We start from the raw sequence: 23,830 nt of genomic DNA on the forward strand, positions 1-23,830 counted from the left end.
TCAAACGATTAAAATATCTCATTTTATTAAATTGTATTAAAAAGGAGGGGGGCATGGTGGCTTAGTGGTTAGCACGTTTGCCTCATGCCTCCAGGGTTGGGGGTTCGATTCCCGCCTCCGCCTTGTGTGTATGGAGTTTGCATGTTCTCCCCGTGCCTCGGGGGTTTCCTCCGGGTACTCCGGTTTCCTCCCCCGGTCCAAAGACATGCATGGTAGGTTGATTGGCATCTCTGGAAAATTGTCCGTAGTGTGTGAGTGAATGAGAGTGTGTGTGTGTGTGTGTGTGTGCCCTGCGATGGGTTGGCACTCCGTCCAGGGTGTATCCTGCCTTGATCCCTGATGACGCCTGAGATAGGCACAGGCTCCCTGTGACCCGAGAAGTTCGGATAAGCGGTAGAAAATGAATGAATGAATGAATGAATGAATGAATGTATTAAAAAGGAAGTATCTTTACTGTTTTTTGTTCACAAGGACATTTTGGTGGCTGTCAGAAAACAGGAAATTCATAGCATACACAAATTTATGTACAATCACAGGTCAAATTTAAGTACTTTTTTCCCTGTTGACACCATGATTTTATTCCATCTCCGAATTCACAAACCTGTGCATTTGTCCTATTTTTGTAAATGAGTAAAATCACTCTAGATTCTGCTGAAACTTTGCTGACATGAATTCCAGCTAAATGTTACTTCAATGAGGAATCATTCCAACTTGCCTTCACAGAAAGTTTGTGTATGATTACTTCAGAATGTCCCACAGCTTAAACACCGTATTTAAAGTTTACCTTTTGTGCAGTTATGGAATGGATATAAGAGGAGCATCTAATGAAAAGAAAATGTCCTTGTGAATGTAACTTTATTTCTCTTTACGTCACACAAACATTTCCTCCTTGCTTTACTTTGCCTGGATGGTTGATCAATACTTACTATGATTGTTAGAAATAAAAAATAATTATGTTTATAAAATATAAATTAAACAGAAGTTAAAGAGGATGTTTTACATGACTTCTCCATGTCCATAACAGTTTTGCTTCTCATTGACCTTCTCAAATCATGTATAATGGTTTCTGTGGTGCGCAGAGAGAATTTCCAATAAAGAAAAATGTACTGAATCGCCGAAAAATCCTGGTTTTATTTTACTTTATTTTATTTCTGGTTCTAACACAATGACTTGTTGATTAACTTATTTCCAGATCACACCAGTCTGTCTGTCCTCTCTCATCAACAGGGAAATGTCAGGAGGTCAGCAGTGTCTGAAAAAGTCAAACCAGCCCATCTGCCTAAAAATCAGTATTTTGTCATTAAAAAAAAATACTTTCTTACCTTAATTCACCATTTGAATGGATTTCTCCTATTTAGAGTTGAATGCAGGATTTTTACATCTATAAGCCAAGGTTGCCAATTCTCACGCATTCAGCGTGAGACTCACGCAATTGACTCAATTCTCACGCAGACTCGTGCAGCAGTGAGGGAAAAAAAAATCACAGAGAGACCAGACAGACAGTGTAGAGAGTTTTTTGTGACAATTTTGAGGGAAATACACAATTTATTCCCATAAACTGTGTAATCAGCCGTTCTCCCTCCCATCTGCACCGTGTGAATTGTGAACGCAGGAAGGTCAGTGAGTTACAGGGCGCTCCGTGTCTCCGCCCAGTTTAGACTAGTAACTAATAGGCCTATGTGTTATATAGTTTATATAGAATTAAGTTAGCGTTAGCAGAGTTGTTTGTTTTGCAGCACTGAGCAGTTATTTTACATAACTTTATCATAAAAAACAGTACAAAAGCATTTCCAGATGACAAAGATCTGGACATGCCTAGTAGTTAATGTTAATTATTGTTTTCTAAGAACAGAATGTCATGTCAACGACATCCCATATTAAAGTGATTTTATTTATATCAATCACAACTCATCAATCATGTCCAGATATTTGACTGGTGGTGGTGTCAGTATGGATAAATTTGAATTTTATGTTATAGGATGTTATCTAAAGTGTCAGGGTTCAAGTGGGAGCTGCATCCAAATCAATGATTAAGGCTGCAAAATCAGCCACCAGCACTTACAATAGAGCACATGTTAATCTGTGAACATGTTAATCACATGTTAATCTGTGAACATGTTAATCACATGTTAATCTGTGAACATGTTAATCACATGTTAATCTGTGAACATGTCAATCACATGTTAATCTGTGAACATGTTAATCACATGTTAATCTGTGAACATGTTAATCACATGTTAATCTGTGAACATGTTAATCACATGTTAATCTGTGAACATGTTAATCACATGTTAATCTGTGAACATGTTAATCACATGTTAATCTGTGAACATGTTAATCACATGTTAATCTGTGAACATGTTAATCACATGTTAATCTGTGAACATGTTAATCACATGTTAATCCTATTTCTGTAAAATGTTTGTGAAAATTAAATGTAATGTAAATCTACCAAGAAATTCTGTACAGATACCGAATATTTTGACAATCAATATATACTTAATACATTTCTGCTAATGCAAGGATTTTGTGTTTGTATTTTTTCCACACCAAACCACGCCCCTCCATAAGCCCCTCCCCAATATAGATCACTCTAAGATGAACTCAAAACTTGGGAGCCCTGCTATAAGCCCATTTCTGTCTTACATGCAATTTTCCTGTCCAATGCAGAACTAATCATGTTCCCCTCGGCATTCACTAAATTCCAGGGGTTTCGTTACCACGACGTAAAGTGGGCGTGTTTCCGGGGGTCTTGGAAAAACGACCTCTTTCAAAAAAAAAAACCAGCATTATACGAAGGACAAAACAGTCATACAGGTAGATTTATTTTAGAAAACAAATAAACAACCAAAAACTACGGTTATGGTTAGAGTTAGATTATCAAATAGGCCACGCCTACCCGATGACGCAATATCTGTTACGCTGTTCTGAAATCCCTGGAAATAAGTGCCTTGACTTGATTAGCCTTGAGCCTAGCGCTGCGGTACCTGCCGCAGGTGAGGACACGGTGACTGAGGAGAGACATCTAGTGTCGGCATGCGGTACTGCAACAACAACACTTTATTACTGTTTATTCCTGTTATAGTTTTCCACTTTGATCAACTAATAGAAAAAAAACATGATTTATTGCAGTATATATAATATAATATAATATAATATAATATAATATAATAAACTGTATTGTATAGATCAAGCTACACAAATCTAGATGAATGATTAAAGCACAACACTATACAAACTTTTCTCATTTATTATATGGAAACAAAATCAAAAATAATGTTTTACTGAATCAGAAGATTTTCTAGAAATATTCCCTATTACACTACAAATTTTAGTCATTCACAACATATTTAAAACAGACAAAGGGCCCTTTATGTTTTATTTAAGATGTACTTTGAGAATGTATTGAGATCTGTTATTCTGATCTCTCTAATAGTCTACTGACATGATTACTGACTGTCTCAGAAATGTTCTCAGTGTCTGTGGAGCTGCATTCAGTATGAGGATTATACAACTTCAGCTTTCAGTTTTTACTCTTATGTTTTTACAGTTTGTTCCTGTCTGCGCAGATGATTATCTGATTATCAGCAATACACACGTGTGTGTTTGTGTGGGGTTTTATTTTATTTTATTTTCTATTTTTCTAGATCTACTTGTGTTCTGTGGAGCTGCTGAATGTTTCACAAAGAAGTCTGTAGATTTTGGACAAAATGTGACTCTAGAGTGTGAAGTGTCTGTAAATAATGTGTACTGGTTCCTGATGAAGGCGTCAGAACCTCCAGTGTTTATATTACGCTCTTTTACAAGAAAACCTTTGGATGCACAATACAGTAACACAACCTTCAAAAAGACTTATTTACAAAAAGTTTATTTATACACAATATCAGTACTAATGAATTAAGAGTCTATTATTGTATTCATACTGGTTCACCTCCAATCATCAGCCGTGGAATCAGACTTTACATCCAGAATCACTCAGCTGGTGAGTTTATTAAAAATTATTTACTGCAATTTCATTAAAGTGACTTTAATCAGACTTTAATAAGTGACTATAATTCAGACTTTAATCTCTGAAAACTTTATTTAATGCTATAGTCTGTCTTTATAGACCAGCGGTTGTTAAAGTGGTGTCCTGGTCACTTGTATCAAACCTCAACAACACAATAATGTCACATTAAATCTAGAATTTTCTCCCAGTGATAAGTCCATAAAGACAAAGCTCTAAAAATGAATAAACAACAGATTAAAATAGTTGAACTATTTTAAAGGGCTGCAGAGTCACGTAGTATCCATACACCCAAGTTTACAATAAACTCTGTGTGACAGCAACAACTGACCTTTGCTCTGACACACTTTCACATAGGCAGTTAAACATATTTCTTAAATCAAATTCTGGGTGAAGGGTAGAAAAAACAAGCCTGGGGTTTTGTTCAGCAGAAAATGGTCGTTCTGTTCTGTCTGGATGACAATTATCTCATATGTTTTGTAATATTCAGAGGCAGGATGCTAGCTCAAGACCAGGCTGTCAACTGCTGCACCTCCTCTCTGTATCTTTCTTGCCAATGAGACAGAAAACAGTCGTGTCATCGGCGAACTAGATGGTGTGGTGGCTCGAGGTATGTATTGCAACATAGTCATGAGTTAGCAGAGGAAAACATCAGTGGATGAAGCGCACAGCCCTGTGGGATTGATGTGTCAAAATTTAACCAGTGAAATGCTCTGAAGTGTCAAGTGACAAGACAGGGGCATTTCAGGGTCCAGTAAGCGTCTAATTGGTCCTCTTCTGGATATACATACTGCAAAACACAGAATCATAAATAAACCATCTCTAAAAGGAAAATGTACTATAGTGCTTGCAAACTGTGGAACTCTTTCATGACTTCTAAAAGTCTGTGTGTTTTATACAACAGGATTAAGAAGAAATGAGAAGGATAATCAAGGAAGAGATTCAAAATTCAGGGAAGTGCGCTGATGTCTGATGGCAAATGAGGAATTTTTAATTTTAGAAATATTATTTTCTTCTGGCTGAAATCTGTCGTTTGTCATCCAGATGAATCTGATTGCTTTCAATACTTTTTAGGGTGTTGGATTTTGCAAAGTGTTATATTTGATTGAAGCATAAATAAATATTCAATCACTTTCTATATGAGATAATAATCGGGGTCATACAAACTATCAGGAGAATTAGCAGGTATGTGAGCTCAGTGGTTAAGGGTTTGGGTTTGGGTCAAGGAATGAAATTCTAATGTTTGGGATGAAACGTCTGGCGTTTAGAGACTATAAAATTTCACTGAGGCCCTCTAGTGGATGGCTGCAGTACAACTAAACTCATTCCCATGTTACAGAATGGAACAAACCAAAAATCCATTTTAAGTTACACATAACGTTCTTCTTATTGTTCTGTATGAATTTTCCAACACGTACTTAAAGCTCTAGAGATTACAGTAGCAAACACCCTAAGGGAACACTGCAAGGAAAAACTTTATCAATAGGAACTGAACTTTATATTTTTAATAACAGAAAAATAATCCCAAAAACCTATTTGTGGGAAATTTTATTATGGGAATGAGCGGAGTAAAGTGTACTAAAAACCAGCTAACACACGGCTTCAGATATATGGTCCAATCTTTTATAGTCATAGGTTTGGATTTACAATGGCGCTAAATACTGCCCTCCAGCGGTGAACATTATTCACTACAACATTATTCACTAACTTTATGGCAGATTCTTTAGCTATTTTAAAAGACGTGGGATCAATTCAACAGCGACTTTTTGGATCCTTCTAACAGCAGCCAATTTTTTATTTAGTTAACGTTAGTTATCCCTTAACTAGTTAGAAAGAAACTGTGTGTATGTAAACTGTGTGTATATAAACTGTGTATATAAACTGTGTGTGTCACGAACGCGGGGAGTAAAAACGGACCCAAATGCAGGATAGCTAAAAGAAACGGGGTTTATTAACTTAAAAATAAAAAACAAACAAAAAAAAACTGACGAAACAGAGACACAGACTTGAGACAGGACGACAACAGAGGATTCCGCGCTGCTCAAGGCAACGCGGCTCAACTAAATAAACAGGACAATCAGAAACATGAGGAACAGGTGTGCAGAAGCGGGCAGGAAGAGACAAGGGCGGGGCAGACACGTGACACAAAACATAAACAAATGCACGTGGCCTAAGTCCGGGCTGAGTCCTGACAGTGTGTATATAAACTGTGTGTATACATGTATATAGGTTGTCTACCTCTTTTACCCCCACAACATAGGGATTCTATAGAGTCTAATATTTGAAATAAACAAAAAACGTAGATTCAAACAACAACAACTTCGACATTTGGAGGGGGTGGAAAAACCTTATAAACTGATCAATAAATAATTCCTGAAACCAAAGCTACACACACACACACACTCACACACACACACACACACACACACACACACACACACACACATATATATATGAGTATACATATATATGTGTGTGTGTGTGTGTGTGTGTATCTGGATTTTGGATTCTGATTGGTCAAAAGGTGTTGATTATTTTCCATAACAGCAGCTCTAACAACAATAAATTTGAAATGTGATTTTTTTTTACGTTTATATTTTAACAGAAGGGGGCGCAAATGCAAATGTGTGTGTGACTTACAGTTTAATAAACATGATTTATGTCATTTTCATTCATTTTTCCCGGAAATATTGTTTAATTTATTTGTTAATTTGTGAGTGTTGATTTCCCTTTGTTTCCACTGGGAAGGACTTAAATGCTGCACTTTGATGAACTTTTTTTATCGCAATTTAACTAAGAACACGTGAAGTCGAAGGATTTTAGTTTATTAACATATTATTAAGAATTTTTGAAAAGTTTTTGGATCAACCAGAATGCAGAATCCATATATGTCCAAATAAAGTTTTTTTTGTTTGTTTGTTTTTTATAAAGGTTTTTTCTTTTAGTTTCCTCAAGTGGACTCATTTCACTTTCCACAGTTTTGTTTGTTTACGTTTATATTCCATTTATTATATCATATTTAATACGTAGATCATGTCTTCTACATTGCACGTGTTTATTTTGTACTTTGCATGAGAACAGAGCAGTGAATGAGGTGAGGTGTGACACAGAACACGTGATACACGTCACACTAGTTCTGCATTGGACAAGAAAATTGCATGTAAGACAGAAATGGGCTTATAGATGTAAAAATCCTGCATTCAACACTAAATAGGAGAAATAGGAGAAATCCATTCAAATGGTAAATTAAGGTAAGAAAGTAAAATGTTTTTTTAATGACAAAATACTGATTTTTAGGCAGATGAGATTTTTAGGCTGGTTTGAGTATTTCAGACACTGACATTTCCCTGTTGATGAGAGAGGACAGACTGGTGTGAGCTGGAAATAAGTTAATCAACAAGTCATGAAGTGTTAGAACCAGAAATAAAATAAAGTAAAATTAAAGCAGGATTTTTGTGTTTAAGAGGCAGGAGATGGCGATTCAGCACATTTTTCTTTATTGGAAATTCTCTCTGCGCACGACAGAAACCATTATACAGGATTTGAGAAGGTCAATGAGAAGCAAAACTGACATGGACGTGGGAAAGTCATGTAAAACATCCTCTTTAACTTCTGTTTAATTTATATTTTATAAACAATTTGTTATTTCTAACAAGCAGGTATTGATCAACCATCCAGGCAAAGTAAAGCAAGGAGGAAATGTTTGTGTGACTTAAAGAGAATTAAAGTTACATTCACAAGGACATTTTCTTTTCATTAGATGCTCCTCTTATATCCATTCCATAACTGCACAAAAGGTAAACTTTAAATATGGTGTTTAAGCTGTGGGACATTCTGAAGTAATCATACGCAAACATTCTGTGAAGGCAAGTTGGAATGATTCCTCATTGAAGTAACATTTAGCTGGAATTCATGTCAGCAAAGTTTCAGCAGAATCTAGAGTGATTTTACTCATTTACAAAAATAGGACAAATGCACAGGTTTGTGAATTCAGAGATGGAATAAAATCATGGTGTCAACAGAGGAAAAAATGCTAAAAGTACTTAAATTTGACCTGTGATTGTACGTAAATTTGTGTATGCTATGTATTTCCTGTTTTCTGATAGCCACCAAAATGTCCTTGTGAACAAAAAACAGTAAAGATATTTAGTAAGATACTTCCTTTTTAATACAATTTAATAAAAAGAGAGATTTTAATCCCTTTATTGGCTAAAGTGACTAAACTGAGTTCAGGTGGATCCTGTTTGCTTTAACGATCCTGTGAAGCCTTTAGAACTTAACTGGTGTTCACATATAAAATTCAACTCAAAAGTGTTTCTACTCAGTATTACATAAAGTGTGAACAGTAAAGGAGACACTCTAGGTTTAGATTTTTATTAAAAAAATGTTAAATGACAAACAGCAACACAATAAAACGTCATATACTTCAGAAAAAAAATCTCATCAGAGCTTCGTCGGTGTAACCAGAACACAAGACCTTTAAGTAGTACAAAACTACACATAACACTTGAACAGTCGGTTCTGTAATAGTGAGTGAGTGATGTGACATACGGCTAAGTACGGTGACCCATACTCAGAATTTGTTCTCGCCGTTTAACCCATCCAAAGTGCACACACACAGCAGTGAACACACACACACACTGTGAACACACACCCGTAGCAGTGAGCAGCCATTTATGCTGCGGCGCCCGGCGAGCAGTTGGGGGGATTCGGTGCCTTGCTCAAGGGCACCTCAGTCGTGGCCTGCCCGAGACTCGAACCCACAACCTTAGGGTTACGAGTCAGACTCTCTAACCATTAGGCCATGACTTCCCCCAAAAGTTTTCGCATATCCCAGGTTATGGGGTCAGAGCGCAGGGTCAAGCCATAGGGACCCGACGTCGATGCTCAAGGACCTAACGTCGATGCCTCAGCAGCTTGTGGACTTGAATCCCGACCTTCTGATCAAGATCCCAGCGCCTTAACCGCTGGACCATCACGCCCTCTCCATATTTTTGGACTAAATAGCTAGCAGTTTCTTTCCTGTTATTAAAAGTTGCACTCGTGTTACTTGTGTATAAATATTGGGTCTCTGACAGACTGATTTGAAATTAAATAATGAATATGAGATTAGCGGAAGTGAAACAAACTCATTAGGGGAAAGACAGAAGTCCTGAATCGATGTACTCCATTTTCACTTGTTTGATCAGGATCACATGTTGTAGTTACTACCAAAATTCTACTTATCCATCTGTGAGCACCAGTATTTACACAGAGCATCAGTTTTCACGTTCCTGATGTGTCCGGACGTGTTTCGACACGCTGTACAGCCGTTTACATTTACAACATTTAATGTTAAATATCTGTCTGTTCTGACTTGTCAGCAGCGTGGTCTGGAATGTTTTATTACTCTTATACCACTTATATAACAGTTTCTAATGACTGAGAGTAATGATCTATTAATGAATGATACATCACACATTCTAAGAGAGAGAGAGAGAGAGAGAGAGAGAGAGAGAGAGCGAGCGCAAAAATTCCCTTTTAGACAACCCGTTTTCCTTTTTATATACATTATGAGTTGCCCGAGTCTTTAACACACACATTTTGACATGGTTGTCATCTTTTTCCAGAAGTAAACCATGCTGGGGAATACGGAGAATTAATCAACACCTCCTGACCAATCAGGATCAAGAATTCGACATGGTCGTGTGAGATGACGTTTGCTCTCGTCTCAACAGCAGTAAAGCCAAAGTAGCTGTTGACGGAAGAATGTTTTTGTGCAGGGGCAGTGGGATAGGAAAGCAGAGGGGCAGTGGGGTAGGAAAGCAGGGGGCAGAAGTCAGAAGGGCAGGAGGGCGCGTTAAACACAACCAGTCTTCTGATTTGACGTAGTAGTATTAAAACCAGAATCAGAAATGTTCGCCTAGTTGATTTTGTTCATGTTTCCTAAAGAACACTTTTAATAATGTTCTACATCATGAACTGGAGGTAGGTATAGAATACAAGTGACCAATTTAAGGCGCTCATTTAGTTAACAAACAATTATAAGGCCTTTTTCGGGACCGGAATGAAGCTAGCTAGCAGCTGGCTAAGTGCTAGCTTTATGCTACCTAAAAGATGTTGCCGTTTATTATCAAACTTCTTCTTCTTCTTCTTCTTTCGGCTTTTCCCTTCAGGGGTCGCCACAGCGAATCATCTCTCTCCACCTAACCCTATCTTCTGCATCCTCAACACTTGCACCCACTAGCTTCAAATCCTCATTAATTACATCCATATACCTCCTCTTTGGCCTTCCTCTTTGCCTCCTGCCTGGCAGCTCCATGTCCAACATTCTCCTACCAATATACTCACTCTCCCTCCTCTGAACATGTCCAAACCATCTTAATCTCGCCTCCCTAACTTTGTCCCCCAAACGTCCAACATGGGCTGTCCCTCTGATGTACTCGTTCCTAATCCTGTCCAATCTTGTCACACCCAAAGAGAACCTCAACATCTTCAGTTCGGCTACCTCAAGCTCTGACTCCTGTCTCTTCTTCAGTGACACTGTCTCTAAACCATACAGCACGGCCGGTCTCACCACTGTCCTGTACACCTTCCCCTTGATTCTTGCTGATATTTTCCTATCACACAGAACTCCTGACACCTTTCTCCACCCACTCCAACCTGCCTGCACTCGCTTCTTTACTTCTTTCCCACTCTCTCCATTACTCTGGACTGTTGACCCTAAGTACTTAAACTCCTGTACCTTCTTCACCTCTTCACCCTGTAACCTTACTGTTCCACTTCCCTCCCTTTCATTCACACACATGTACTCAGTCTTACTACGACTGACTTTCATTCCTCTTCTCTCCAGCGCAAACCTCCACCTCTCCAGGTTTTCCTCCACCTGCTCCCTGCCCTCACTACAGATCACAATGTCATCTGCAAACATCATCGTCCAAGGAGACTCCTGTCTGACCTCCTCTGACAACTGGTCCATCACTATAGCAAACAGGAAGGGGCTCAGAGCCGATCCCTGATGCAGTCCCACCTCCACTGTAAACTCCTCTGTCTGACCTACAGCACACCTCACCACTGTCTTGCTCCTCTCATACATGTCCTGCACCACTCTGACATACTTCTCTGCTACTCCTGACTTCCTCATACAGTACCACAGCTCTTCTCTTGGCACCCTGTCATACGCTTTCTCTAAGTCTACAAACACACAGTGCAACTCCCTCTGACCATCCCTATACTTCTCCATCAACATTCTCAGAGCAAAAATTGCATCTGTTGTGCTCTTTCTGGGCATGAAGCCATACTGCTGCTCACAAATTTCCACCACCTTCCTTAACCTAGCTTCCACTACTCTTTCCCACAACTTCATTGTATGGCTCATCAACTTTATCCCCCTATAGTTGCTGCAACTCGGCACGTCACCCTTATTCTTAAAGATCGGCACTAACACACTCCTTCTCCATTCCTCAGGCATCCTCTCACTTTCTAATACCCTGTTGAACAAACTAGTTAAAAATTCCACTGCTGCCTCTCCTAGACACTTCCAGACCTCTACCGGGATGTCGTCAGGACCAACTGCCTTTCCACTTTTCATCCTCTTCAAAGCCTTCCTGACTTCATCCTTTCTAATCTTATCTACTTCCTGTTCCACAGAGTTCACCCCTTCTACTCTTTTTTCCCTCTGATTTTCCTCATTCATCAGCTCCTCAAAGTATTCCTTCCATCTCCTCTGTACACTCTCCTCACTTGTGAGCACCCTTCCATCTCTATCCTTAATAATTCTAACTTGCTGCACATCCTTCCCATCTTGATCCCTCTGCCTAGCTAACCTGTACAAGTCCTTCTCTCCTTCTCTAGTGTCTAACCTAGTGTACAACTCTTCATATGCCTTCTGCTTGGCCTTAGACACCTCCCTCTTCACTCTGCGCTGTAACTCCTTGTATTCCTGTCTATTCTCTTCAATCCTGTCCATATCCCACTTCTTCTTGGCTAATCTCTTCCTCTGGATACTATCCTGAACTTCCTCATTCCACCACCAAGTCTATCTTTGACCTCTTCCTCTTACAGACCATCAGAGTCATCCTACACACCACCATCCTATGCTGTCTGGCTACACTCTCTCCCACTACCACTTTACAGTCACTAATCTCTTTCAGATTGCCTCTTCTACAAAGGATGTAGTCTACCTGTGTTCTGCTACCTCCACTCTTGTAAGTCACTCTATGTTCCTCCCTCTTCTGAAAATACGTGTTAACCACAGCCAAGTCCATCCTCTTAGCAAAGTCTACTACCATCTGTCCTTCAAGGTTCCTTTCCTTAACTCCAAACTTGCCCATCACCTCCTCATCACCTGTGTTCCCCTCACCAACATGTCCATTAAAATCCGCTTCTATCACCACTCTTTCACCCTTGGGAATACTCTCAATCACCTCATCGAATTCACACCAGAATCTCTCTTTCTCCTCTAACTCACAACCTACCTGCGGGGCATAACCACTAACAACATTCAACATCACCCCTTCAATCTCTAACTTCAGACTCATCACCCTGTCTGACACTCTGTTCACCTCCAGAACATTCCTCACAAACTCCTCCTTCAGGACCACACCTACCCCATTTCTCTTACTATCCACACCATAATAAAACAGCTTGAATCCTGCTCCTATACTACGAGCCTTGCTACCCTTCCACTTGGTCTCCTGGACACACAGTATATCCACCTTCCTTCTCTCCATCATATCAGCCAGCTCTCTACCTTTCCCTGTCATAGTACCAACATTCAGAGTCCCTATTCTCAGTCCTACACTCTTACCTTTCCTCTTCTCTCTCTGTCTGTGCACTCTCCTCCCTCCTCTACTCCTTCGACCAACAGTAGCCCAATTTCCACGGGCGCCCTGTAGGTCAACGGCGCCGATGGCGGTCGTTGTTAACCCGGGCCTCGACCGATCCGGTATGAAATTCTTACTGACAACTCGCATGGTTAGATTTGGCAATGTTTTATGCCGGATGCCCTTCCTGACGCAACCCTCTCTATTTATCCGGGCTTGGGACCGGCACAGAAGTCACTGGACTGTGACCCCCATGGCTAGATTATTTATTTATCATCAAACCGTTTATTATCAAACTGATCTCCTTAAAATGGCCTTTTGTCAGCAAATTGACGCCTTCCGTCTGTTAAACTTAAAATTAATGAAACTGATATCCTGGGGTTCAGTCCGTGGTGTTTTCATACCTGCACACTAGTCGAAATTTGCCGTTTTTAATTAAAATATGTCATTTGTGTGAATCGCGCAGCGTAGTATACCATCTATCAAGCTGATGCTTCACGTCTCTACTTCTAATGACTTTTTATGGCGGATGGCAAACCAACTTTTGGTACATTTACTGCCACCAACTGGACTGGAGTGTGAAGCACTAGTAAGCAGATGACGCCTCACGTCTCAATCGTCCTCGCGTCTTTTGACCAATCAGCATTCAGAAGCATGATAAGACAATCACCTATTTCGTCCCTCACTTCAAGCCGCAGAGGACGAACAAAAAGCAATAAAGAGACACATTGCTAAACAACGAAAACGGGCACTTGAAAGGCTTGTGACGGCCAAAAAACGAAAGAAATAGCAATATTTGTGTTCATCAATTTATTAAGGTTCCAAGGCACTCAAATTGTACAGAGAAAAATAGATAAAAATAGGATTAAAAAATAGGTAAAAATAGGTTAAATAGGTAAAAATAGGATTAATAAAAGTGCTTTTTTCACTTGAAGCAAGTGTTGTCTTTTACCTTTATGTTCTTGTCAGAGTGCTTCATTTTAAGTTCTCAATTTTTCTTGGGGGGGGGTTTCGAACCTTGTCACCTTCTTCACCTCTTGTGAGTTTGCATGTCTTACAGACTTACACAAAACAAACCGAATAAATAAATAGTCATCTCGTCAGGCAGTAGCTATGGATACGTGCGCGAGATTCCAGCACGTACGTGAGGCAGAACCAATTTGTCAATTTCATGCCATAATTTTTTATTGTGGTTGTTTTATTGTGGTTGTACACTGTGAAATATACACACACCAAACAAGCAGTGTATTTTCAACTTTGTCACCTAAATTGCAGAATTTGAAGAATAAAAAAAATAGACACCCTAAATTATGGCTAAATATTCCACAAAGATGTATAATATACTATGTAAGATCGTCTAGATTGTCAGTTACAGAATAAATAAATGACCTGTTCAGTTACAGCTAAGGTCACTGCTCCTTTAACTGCTTTAAATAAGACTCTCTTACTTCCTTGTTTGACTTGTCGTCTCTTTCCCTTGTCTCAGTACCACGTTCCCTCCAGTCTATAGTAGTGTATGCTGTGTGTCGTGTGTGTACAAATCTCCTGTTAATACTTCTTTATGTTCAGGATGAATGTTTTTCCCCACCAGGTTTAATAACCCAGTCTCTCACACTGCAGGGTCAATATACAAGTATATTAATAAAACTTTTACTCACTTCTGCTTTTCTCTTTCACTTACATAAAAAAATCCCTCCAAAAAATGGTGACGTCACAATAAGAGCAAGCAGCATGTTCCTGCTGGGGTTCAGTCTGCTGTAGAGTCTGGATTTTTGAAGACAACATAAAGCTCAAGATGTATGTAAGTGCAGGGCTCCAGACTGCGCCTAATATAGGCGCATTTGCGACTAAAAATATTAATTTGCGACAATGGCGACCAATCAAATTTACACGTTATGATTATATAATTTTTACCTTATGTGTGTGTTCTGTGAACAGTAGCCTATCATATAATTTGTGTTGACGTAATAAAATGAGATGCTGCGCGTGAACATTTCACTGAGTTAGTCACCTTTCCGAGCCAGAAAAACTGTCAAAACGAAAAAATATACGAGTTTTTTAAACAATCCTCATCGAGCACCAACGCTGATGACACACCTGCTTGTAAAAAAGCAGGCTCCAGCTGTGCCACCAGCTGCTGGAGAGAACGACACAGACACAGGAGATCATCTTTCCGTGTCAGTCAATGAGCATCGTGCCGAAAGACATTTCAAAGCTTCTTGGATTCAAGAGTTTTCATGGCTGAGGTATGATCGTGAAACACGGAAAATGTTTTGTGACTTTTGTTCCAGAGCGGGCAAAGAAATAGCAGGGAAAACGGATTTCATTACAGGAACTAACCATTTCAAAAAAGAGACCGTGAGAAAACACGGCGATGGTCACAAGCATAAAAATGCTCATGATCACTTCCGCTCAACTCACTGAGCCGTAACAACGAGGTAACAGGCTGAAGTTTCTGTCCCTCAATACGGACATTTAAACTCTGAGTAATATTTAAACATCTGACTGGATTCTCCATATCTATTATTCCATTTACACTGAGTTATTTATATAGTATCATGTGTATGTTTCCAGGCTGATCTGCTCTTCCTGTCTGAGATTCAAGTGTTGCATGATATTTCTGCTCTGGTAAGTTAACAACAGAGACCTGAATAACTAACTACTGTAGTGAGGAAATAGATATTTACCTCTCTCTCTCTCTCTCTCTCTCTCTCTCACTCTCTCACCCTCTCTCTCTCACTCTCTCACTCTCTAGCTGATGAGACACAAGCACTTGACTAAGGACCAGGCTCCTGATCTCTTCTCCCTGGAGCTTGCCGGTATGGAGGAACTCTCCCAGCGCTACGGGACGCTCGTGAGATTCTGGTTGCCGCACTGCAGAAGGTGACAAACCACAGAAAATATGTTCAGCTTTCAGATCCTTCTGCATGTGGCTGAATGAGAGGAAACTCTTCCACAACCTGCACGTGCACACCGTCACTAAGCCACAAACACCCCTCTCTCTCTCTCTCTCTCTCTCTCTCTCTCTCTCTCTCTCTCATACACACACACACACACGCAAGGAAACAGGGATTTAATCGTTCGTCTTCACGTTTAATTATAACTAGGAGATATTTAACATGAATAGTGACCAGTCATGTTGTCACACTTCCTTAAACCTCTCTTTTGTCTCCATCACGTCTTCTAGTTTGCTGATGACGTCTACGGCGTTTATGGCAGCAATGCAGTGGTGGAGGTGGTGACGGTGAAGACGTTCGAGACGCCGCTGAGCAGGAAGACGCGCTCCATCCTGGAGGCTAAGCAGATGGTGAGTTTTATATTGTGCACCACAGTAAACAATCTTGAAGTCAGTACGTTTGCACGACCTTATAAGGTTATCGCGCTGGTCTTAAGCTCTGTTTGTGGGTGGAACTTTACATGAAGTGTAACGGTCAGTGGACTGTGAGCTTAAATAGAAACACTAGATTCAGTCTATGTGGACGCTGTCTTCTAAAGCAGAGGACTAGTAGAAGTGGAAATGATGCTTTTATATTAACTATAGTTAAAAATAACAAACCTGTTTTTATAAAAAACAAACAGTGACATTTAAATTGTTATTGAAACTTTAATTATAGAATTAATCTCGCTTTATATTTGAAAAGTCCAAATCAAAACCACTAGACACCTCGGTCATCTTTTCTGTTATGAACAATAACCAATGTGACTCATCTGTATCGCAAGTTTATTTTTGCTTCACTCTGTCAAGACCAGTCAGACACGCACACACACACGCACGCACACACACACGCGCGCACGCACACAAACACACACACACATGCGCACGCACACAACAAACAATTATAAGGCCTTTTTCGGGACCGGAATGAAGCTAGCGAGCAGCTGGCTAAGTGCTAGCTTTATGCTAGCTAAAAGATGTGGCCGTTTATTATCAAAATGATCTCCTTAAAATGGCCTTTTCTATCAGCAAATTGACGCGTTAAACCGTCTGATAAACTTAAAATGAATGAAACCAATGTCCTGGGGTTCAGTCCGTGGTGTTTTCATACCTGCAAACTAGTCGAAATTTGCCGTTTTTAATCAAAATATGTCATTTGTGTCATTTTGGGGGGGGGGGGGGGGGTAGTATACCATCTATCAAGCTGATGCTTCACGTCTCTACTTCTAATGACTTTTTATGGCGGACGGCAAACCAACTTTTGGTACATTCACTGCCACCAACTGGACTGGAGTGTGAAGCACTAGTAAGCAGATGACGCCTCACGTCTCAATCGTCCTCGCGTCTTTTGACCAATCAGCATTCAGAAGCAAGATAAGACAATCACCTATTTCGTCCCTCACTTCAAGCCGCAGAGGACGAACAAAAAGCAATAAAGAGACACATTGATAAACAACGAAAACGGGCACTTGAAAGGCTTGTGGCGGCCAAAAAACTCAAGACATAGCAATATTTGTGTTCATCAATTTATTAAGGTTCCAAGGCACTCAAATTGTACAGAGAAAAATTATTTCCAAGATATTTTGGTAAAAATAGGATTAATAAAAGTGCTTTTTTCACTTGAAGTAAATGTTGTCTTTTCCCTTTATGTTCTTGTCAGAGTGCTTCATTTTAAGTTCTCAATTTTTCTTGGGGGGGGGGGGGGGGTATTTAAAACCTTGTCACCCTTTTCACCTCTTGTGAGTTTGCAGGTATGTGTTTTACAGACTTACACAAAACAAACCGAATAAATAAATAGTCAGGCAGTAGCTATGGATACGTGCGCGAGATTCCAGCACGTGCGTGAGGCAGAACCAATTTGTCAATTTCATGCCATAATTTTTTATTGTGGTTGTCAAAATTGAAAAAATAACTTAAAAGTTAAAAAAATAAATAGACAAAATACTAGGAATTATAGAAATTTAATATGCTTAGAACAACTTATGTATGTGTATAGTAGCATTATGTCAAACTGGAACATTAAAGCATTATTGTTGCTCAAACAGTAGAGTAGTGCACTAAAGCTCCTCTGTTCAGTTTCATCAAATACAAAGAGCAAGTATCCAAGTATCTTTTATCTTAGCTATCCAGAATTTCTTTTAGTAAGACGGAACACTGCCAAGGCACGTTAGAAATGGACAACTAGAAATGTCTTCCATCTCAAAAAGTGAAAAGAACAGTGTAACTAATTGGTTTAACAATCCACCTAAAAGTTCAAAATCATTTGCACCAAGAATCCTGTATTCTTGCCATATAACTGCACATCTGTATAAACACTAATTTAACTGTTCTACTAATGTACACTGTGAAATATACACACACCAAACAAGCAGTGTATTTTCAACTCTTTCACCTAAAATTGCAGAATTTGAAGAATAAAAAAAATAGACACCCTAAATTATGGCTACATATTCCACAAAGCTGTATAATATACTATGTAAGATCGTCTAGATTGTCAGTTACAGAATAAATAAATGACCTGTTCAGTTACAGCTAAAGTCATGGCTCCTTTAACTGCTTTAAATAAGACTCTCTTACTTCCTTGTTTGACTTGTCGTCTCTTTCCCTTGTCTCAGTACCACGTTCCCTCCAGTCTATAGTAGTGTATGCTGTGTGTCGTGTGTGTACAAATCTCCTGTTAATACTTCTTTATGTTCAGGATGAATGTTTTTCCCCACCAGGTTTAATAACCCAGTCTCTCACACTGCAGGGTCAATATACAAGTATATTAATAAAACCTTTACTCACTTCTGATTTTCTCTTTCACTTACACATACAGAAAAAAAATCCCTCCAAAAAATGGTGACGTCACAATAAGAGCAAGCAGCATGTTCCTGCTGGGGTTCAGTCTGCTGTACAGTCTGGATTTTTGAAGACAACATAAAGCTCAAGATGTATGTAAGTGCAGGGCTCCAAATCCTCATCGAGCACCAACGCTGATGACACACCTGCTTGTAAAAAAGCAGGCTCCAGCTGTGCCACCAGCTGCTGGAGAGAACGACACAGACACAGGAGATCATCTTTCCGTGTCAGTCAATGAGCATCGTGCCGAAAGACATTTCAAAGCTTCTTGGATTCAAGAGTTTTCATGGCTGAGGTATGATCGTGAAACACGGAAAATGTTTTGTGACTTTTGTTCCAGAGAAAGAAATAGCAGGGAAAAAGGATTTCATTACAGGAACTAACCATTTCAAAAAAGAGACCGTGAGAAAACACGGCGATGGTCACAAGCATAAAAATGCTCATGATCACTTCCGCTCAACTCACTGAGCCGTAACAACGAGGTAACAGGCTGAAGTTTCTGTCCCTCAATACGGACATTTAAACTCTGAGTAATATTTAAACATCTGACTGGATTCTCCATATCTATTATTCCATTTACACTGAGTTATTTATATAGTATCATGTGTATGTTTCCAGGCTGATCTGCTCTTCCTGTCTGAGATTCAAGTGTTGCATGATATTTCTGCTCTGGTAAGTTAACAACAGAGACCTGAATAACTAACTACTGTAGTGAGGAAATAGATATTTACCTCTCTCTCTCTCTCTCTTATCCTCTCTCTCTCTTCTTTCTCTCTTTCTTTCTTTCTTTCTTTCTTTCTTTCTTTCTTTCTCCCCCCCTCTCTCTCATATCCTCTCTCTCTCTCTCATATCCTCTCTCTCTCTCTCTCTCTCTCTCTCTCTCATATCCTCTCTCTCTCTCATATTCTCTCTCTCTCTATCTCTCTCTCTCTCTCTCATATCCTCTCTCTCTCTCATATTCTCTCTCTCTCTCTCTCTCTCTCTCTCTCTCTTTAGCTGATGAGACACAAGCACTTGGCTAAGGACCAGGCTCCTGATCTCTTCTCCCTGGAGCTTGCCGGTATGGAGGAACTCTCCCGGCGCTACGGCACAGATTCCCCTCAGTTCAAGGACGCTCGTGAGATTCTGGTTGCCGCACTGCAGAAGGTGACAAACCACAGAAAATATGTTCAGCTTTCAGATCCTTCTGCATGTGGCTGAGTGAGAGGAAACTCTTCCTCAACCTGCACGTGCACATCGTCACTAAGCCACAAACACCTCTCTCTCTCTCTCTCTCTCTCTCTCTCACTCTCTCACACACACACACACACACACACACACACACACACACACGCAAGGAAACAGGGATTTAATCGTTCGTCTTCACGTTTAATTATAACTAGGAGATATTTAACATTAATAGTGACCAGTCATGTTGTCACACTTCCTTAAACCTCTCTTTTGTCTCCATCACGTCTTCTAGTTTGCTGATGACGTCTACGGCGTTTATGGCAGCAATGCAGTGGTGGAGGTGGTGACGGTGAAGACGTTCGAGACGCCGCTGAGCAGGAAGACGCGCTCCATCCTGGAGGCTAAGCAGATGGTGAGTTTTATATTGTGCACCACAGTAAACAATCTTGAAGTCAGTACGTTTGCACGACCTTATAAGGTTATCGCGCTGGTCTTAAGCTCTGTTTGTGGGTGGAACTTTACATGAAGTGTAACGGTCAGTGGACTGTGAGCTTAAATAGAAACACTAGATTCAGTCTATGTGGACGCTGTCTTCTAAAGCAGAGGACTAGTAGAAGTGGAAATGATGCTTTTATATTAACTTTAGTTAAAAATAACAAACCTGTTTTTATAAAAAACAAACAAACTGACATTTAAATTGTTATTGAAACTTTAATTATAGAATTGATCTCGCTTTATATTTGAAAAGTCCAAATCAAAACCACTAGACACCTCGGTCATCTTTTCTGTTATGAACAATAACCAATGTGACTCATCTGTATCGCAAGTTTATTTTTGCTTCACTCTGTCAAGACCAGTCAGACACGCACACACACACGCACGCACACACACACGCACACACACACGCGCGCTCACGCACACAAACACACACACATGCGCACGCACACAAACACACACACATGCGCACACACACACGCACACACATGTGCACACAAACACACGCACACAAAAACACACGCACACATACAGTATGCGCACACAAACACACACGCGTGCACACGTGCACACACACAGTCTAAAATAAGTCTAATAGTCTAAAAACACTGGTCCTAGATGCAGGTCTTGTTCCAGTTTATATCTAAACTGCAGTTCTACACAGTTCTGTTGAACAATACTGAAATCTGTGAACTCTACAATCATTTTTATCCCTGTGTACATCATATGTGTAAGTGTTTGTAAATCTTTGCTTCTTAGACCTTTAATCTCTTAGCTTGCTTATATGAACCGGGAGTTTGTGGTTTAATGCACCAGATACAAAGACTTTAAACTCAAACTCACTCTGATTGTCACGTGACTAGTGATTGTGACTCGCCAGACTTTTAGATTATGTCTGAAAAGTTCATAAGACCGCCGCTCACCACTATGGACAGACTTTTGTAACCATTCCGGAACCATTTGTGGTTTGGTCTTAGTGGGACGCGTTCACCAAATACACACATCTCTCGCTGCTACACCAAACTGTGCACCTCAATGACAAACCCGACCCCAGGACTACCCATATCCTGGACAAGTGCGTCTCACTTTCCTGTTCTAGCTCCAGGAGGAGTTTCTCTGGAGGTCATCAGGGAGAACAAAATACAGTTTGTAAGCTGTTCTGAGATCAGACGCCTCCGTAGATTTAATCTGGCGTTGAAATTAAGCAGGTCAAGTAAACGGTCATGTCTCGGGGTCTCAAACAGTGTAGAGGGTGCCAATAATTTTTACTCTACATTGAAAATAGGGTTTGATACAAACACACACAGGCGTTGCTGTGGCTGAATCACACATGTTTGTACAAGGCACAAGGTCACTACATAGGGTGTTTGTCTTGTGTGTGTATATACATATATATCACCTCTGCACTACTGAATAGTAAATTAAAAAGTGACTACAGACATCAATCTGTGATGATTCTATTGGTCTGTTTTGTGGCTCCGCCCACATTTCCCTGCTCGTTTCAGACACATGGTGTTAGTGTAGGTGATTTACCTGGTCGAGGTGTGCGGAGACACGCAGGTGACATCTCACGTGGTTCAGGGCTTGGAAACGGTTACCGGTTTCAGACAGTTAAGTAGATGGTTAGCTGTAAAAAGAAACACATGGTCAGAGTTTGCTAACCCACAGCGTGTGGTTCACATCATGTACAAACAAGTGTGCTGAAGGTCCTTTTTGTTTCTCTAAACTTTCCCCACATTAAAGTTGACCTCGTTTCCGTTTTATGTTAAGTTGCAGAAGCTTGCGTGCTGAGACGTGTTGAGCGAGAGACGTACTGACTGCATGCAGATGCATGCACACGCTTACCAACATGTTCTCAGTGCAGGGACACGAGAACCTGTGTTGTTCACTTTTGGGCTTTAACACTAATTTTGTTTACAGCTGCTCATAAATAAATGCACCCTTTTGATATGGTTGTAGGTGATAAAGCTGTGTGTCGGTTTGTTAAAACACAACATTTAGACTATTTTGTCTCCCACAGAGTAACCCAGGAAGCCCCTACAATCTGGCCTACAAGTACAACTTCGAGTACGCCGTAGTGTTTAACATCGTGCTGTGGCTCATGATCCTGTTGGCTCTCGCCGTCATCGTCATCTCCTACAACCTGTGGAACATGGACCCAGGCTACGACAGCATCATCTACAGGATGACCAATCAGAAGATCCGCATGGATTAACCGTGCATTCCGACGCATTGTTACTGTTGTCTGCTGCGTGTGTGTGTGTGTGTGTGTGTGTGTGTGTGTGTGTGTGTGTGTGCAGGTTTCTCAATTCCATACATTCAGAGTTTGTGTATATAGCTCAAAAATGTTGCTTTGTGAATATGTAGCAAGGATGATGAATATTTATTGATGCTTGTTGTTTTGTCGGAAAATCGAAGCGAATATATATGTATATAAACTGTGGGTGAACGAACGAACGGGAACCTGTGTGTTTATCGGCGAGCGAGTGCGAAATCGTCACGTTAGTGTTGTGATCACGTGCGGTGCTGTGTGTCATGATCCTGATTGAGCTTCATGTTGAATCATCTGTATTTATTGTGGTTTTTGTTTTGTTTTTATTCCTAATGCACTGGATCCTAATATCTGGTACTGATGTGTAAGGGTGGGGCGACGTACAAGTGTTGTAAATTTCACAGAGGTGTTACGGAGTAATGGAGTAATGACATTCTACATAGTTTCTTTCATCCTCTTGTGTGTTCACCTGAAACTCGTTTTCTGCCGTCCATCGTACCATTGAACGTTAGCTGAAAAAAGTGAGAAATGAGAAATGTGAAAGAGGACGTCGTCTCTGTGCAGTTCGCTTATTACTTAATAAAGTCTTCAGTCACAGTCACATGCTCCGTGTGTTAATGCACAAAAACTTCACCTTTGCCATGTTGAGAATTCTCTCTCTCTCTCTCACACACACACAAACACACACTCTCTCTCACTCGCTATAGACGATTGTGTTCCGGCTCATAAAGTCTAAGAATAACTTTATATGAGACTCGACGTGTTTTACCCACAAATCTCACATGGACTAAAAGCTCTTGCTGCTGTTTCCTGTGTACCTTTGTGTCACTCGGTTCTCACCTAATGCTCGAGGTGCAAAACCACAGACAAGAAAAACAGTGTGATTTCTTTCATGACAGCACTAACATCTGTATCACAGACTCCTGATGACTCAGGGATGATGAACGCTCTCGTATTTATCCAGGTACATCCATTAAGTACATCCATATCCACACAGCTTAAGTATCGTTTTCCAATTTAAATCTCTTTTTATTTCTTTTTTTCCCTGCCATTGAAATACTAATACGTTATCTATATCACAGTTTTCTGCTACAGTTCACTGTTCAGACTTCAGGGGATCAGAAGCGTGTTATAAAACTCCGCCTCTTCAGTTGCTTGGAACGAAACCAGTCTGACTTCCAAGATGGCCGCTCATATAACGTTGTACTCTTCAGTCACTGATTGTCTGAGTATCTGTATGTAGCTCCATCAGACACCAAAGGAAAAGTTTTTTGAGGAACTTTAGTCAGATTTTTAAAGCTTTTTTT

At 40.1% G+C, this 23,830-nt stretch overlaps 2 protein-coding genes across 12 annotated transcripts; both read left to right on the top strand.

Annotated features, from left to right (window-relative positions):
* Positions 1-9,862: 9,862 nt before the first annotated feature.
* On the top strand, positions 9,863-18,578 carry LOC132839059 (renin receptor-like). 7 transcript variants are annotated; one of them, XM_060859825.1, is made up of 6 exons: positions 9,863-9,973; positions 14,532-14,611; positions 15,385-15,438; positions 15,566-15,693; positions 15,998-16,117; positions 18,564-18,578. In XM_060859825.1, the coding sequence occupies exons 2-5, from the start codon at positions 14,606-14,608 to the stop codon at positions 16,050-16,052; spliced, it is 243 nt and encodes an 80-aa protein (XP_060715808.1). In that variant the 5' UTR covers positions 9,863-9,973; positions 14,532-14,605; the 3' UTR covers positions 16,053-16,117; positions 18,564-18,578. The 7 variants fall into 7 exon arrangements, 4 of the variants coding, with proteins under 4 accessions (XP_060715808.1, XP_060715805.1, XP_060715806.1 ...); XM_060859823.1 differs by lacking the exon at positions 9,863-9,973 and having other exon boundaries at positions 13,909-15,056; XM_060859824.1 differs by lacking the exon at positions 9,863-9,973 and having other exon boundaries at positions 13,910-14,611.
* Positions 18,579-18,581: 3 nt separating this feature from the next.
* On the top strand, positions 18,582-23,124 carry LOC132839055 (renin receptor-like). Of its 5 annotated transcripts, none has more exons than XM_060859815.1 (5): positions 18,582-18,678; positions 19,205-19,258; positions 19,598-19,732; positions 20,049-20,168; positions 22,272-23,124. In XM_060859815.1, exons 3-5 carry the CDS (start codon positions 19,649-19,651, stop codon positions 22,464-22,466), a joined length of 399 nt encoding a protein of 132 aa, XP_060715798.1. In that variant the 5' UTR covers positions 18,582-18,678; positions 19,205-19,258; positions 19,598-19,648; the 3' UTR covers positions 22,467-23,124. The 5 variants fall into 5 exon arrangements, with proteins under 5 accessions (XP_060715798.1, XP_060715797.1, XP_060715793.1 ...); XM_060859814.1 differs by having other exon boundaries at positions 18,615-18,678; positions 19,583-19,732; XM_060859810.1 differs by having other exon boundaries at positions 18,662-18,682; positions 19,583-19,732.
* The last annotated feature ends 706 nt before the right edge of the window (positions 23,125-23,830 follow it).

Source organism: Tachysurus vachellii, chromosome 23 (genome assembly GCF_030014155.1).
Source record: "Tachysurus vachellii isolate PV-2020 chromosome 23, HZAU_Pvac_v1, whole genome shotgun sequence".
Classification (NCBI taxonomy): domain Eukaryota; kingdom Metazoa; phylum Chordata; class Actinopteri; order Siluriformes; family Bagridae; genus Tachysurus; species Tachysurus vachellii.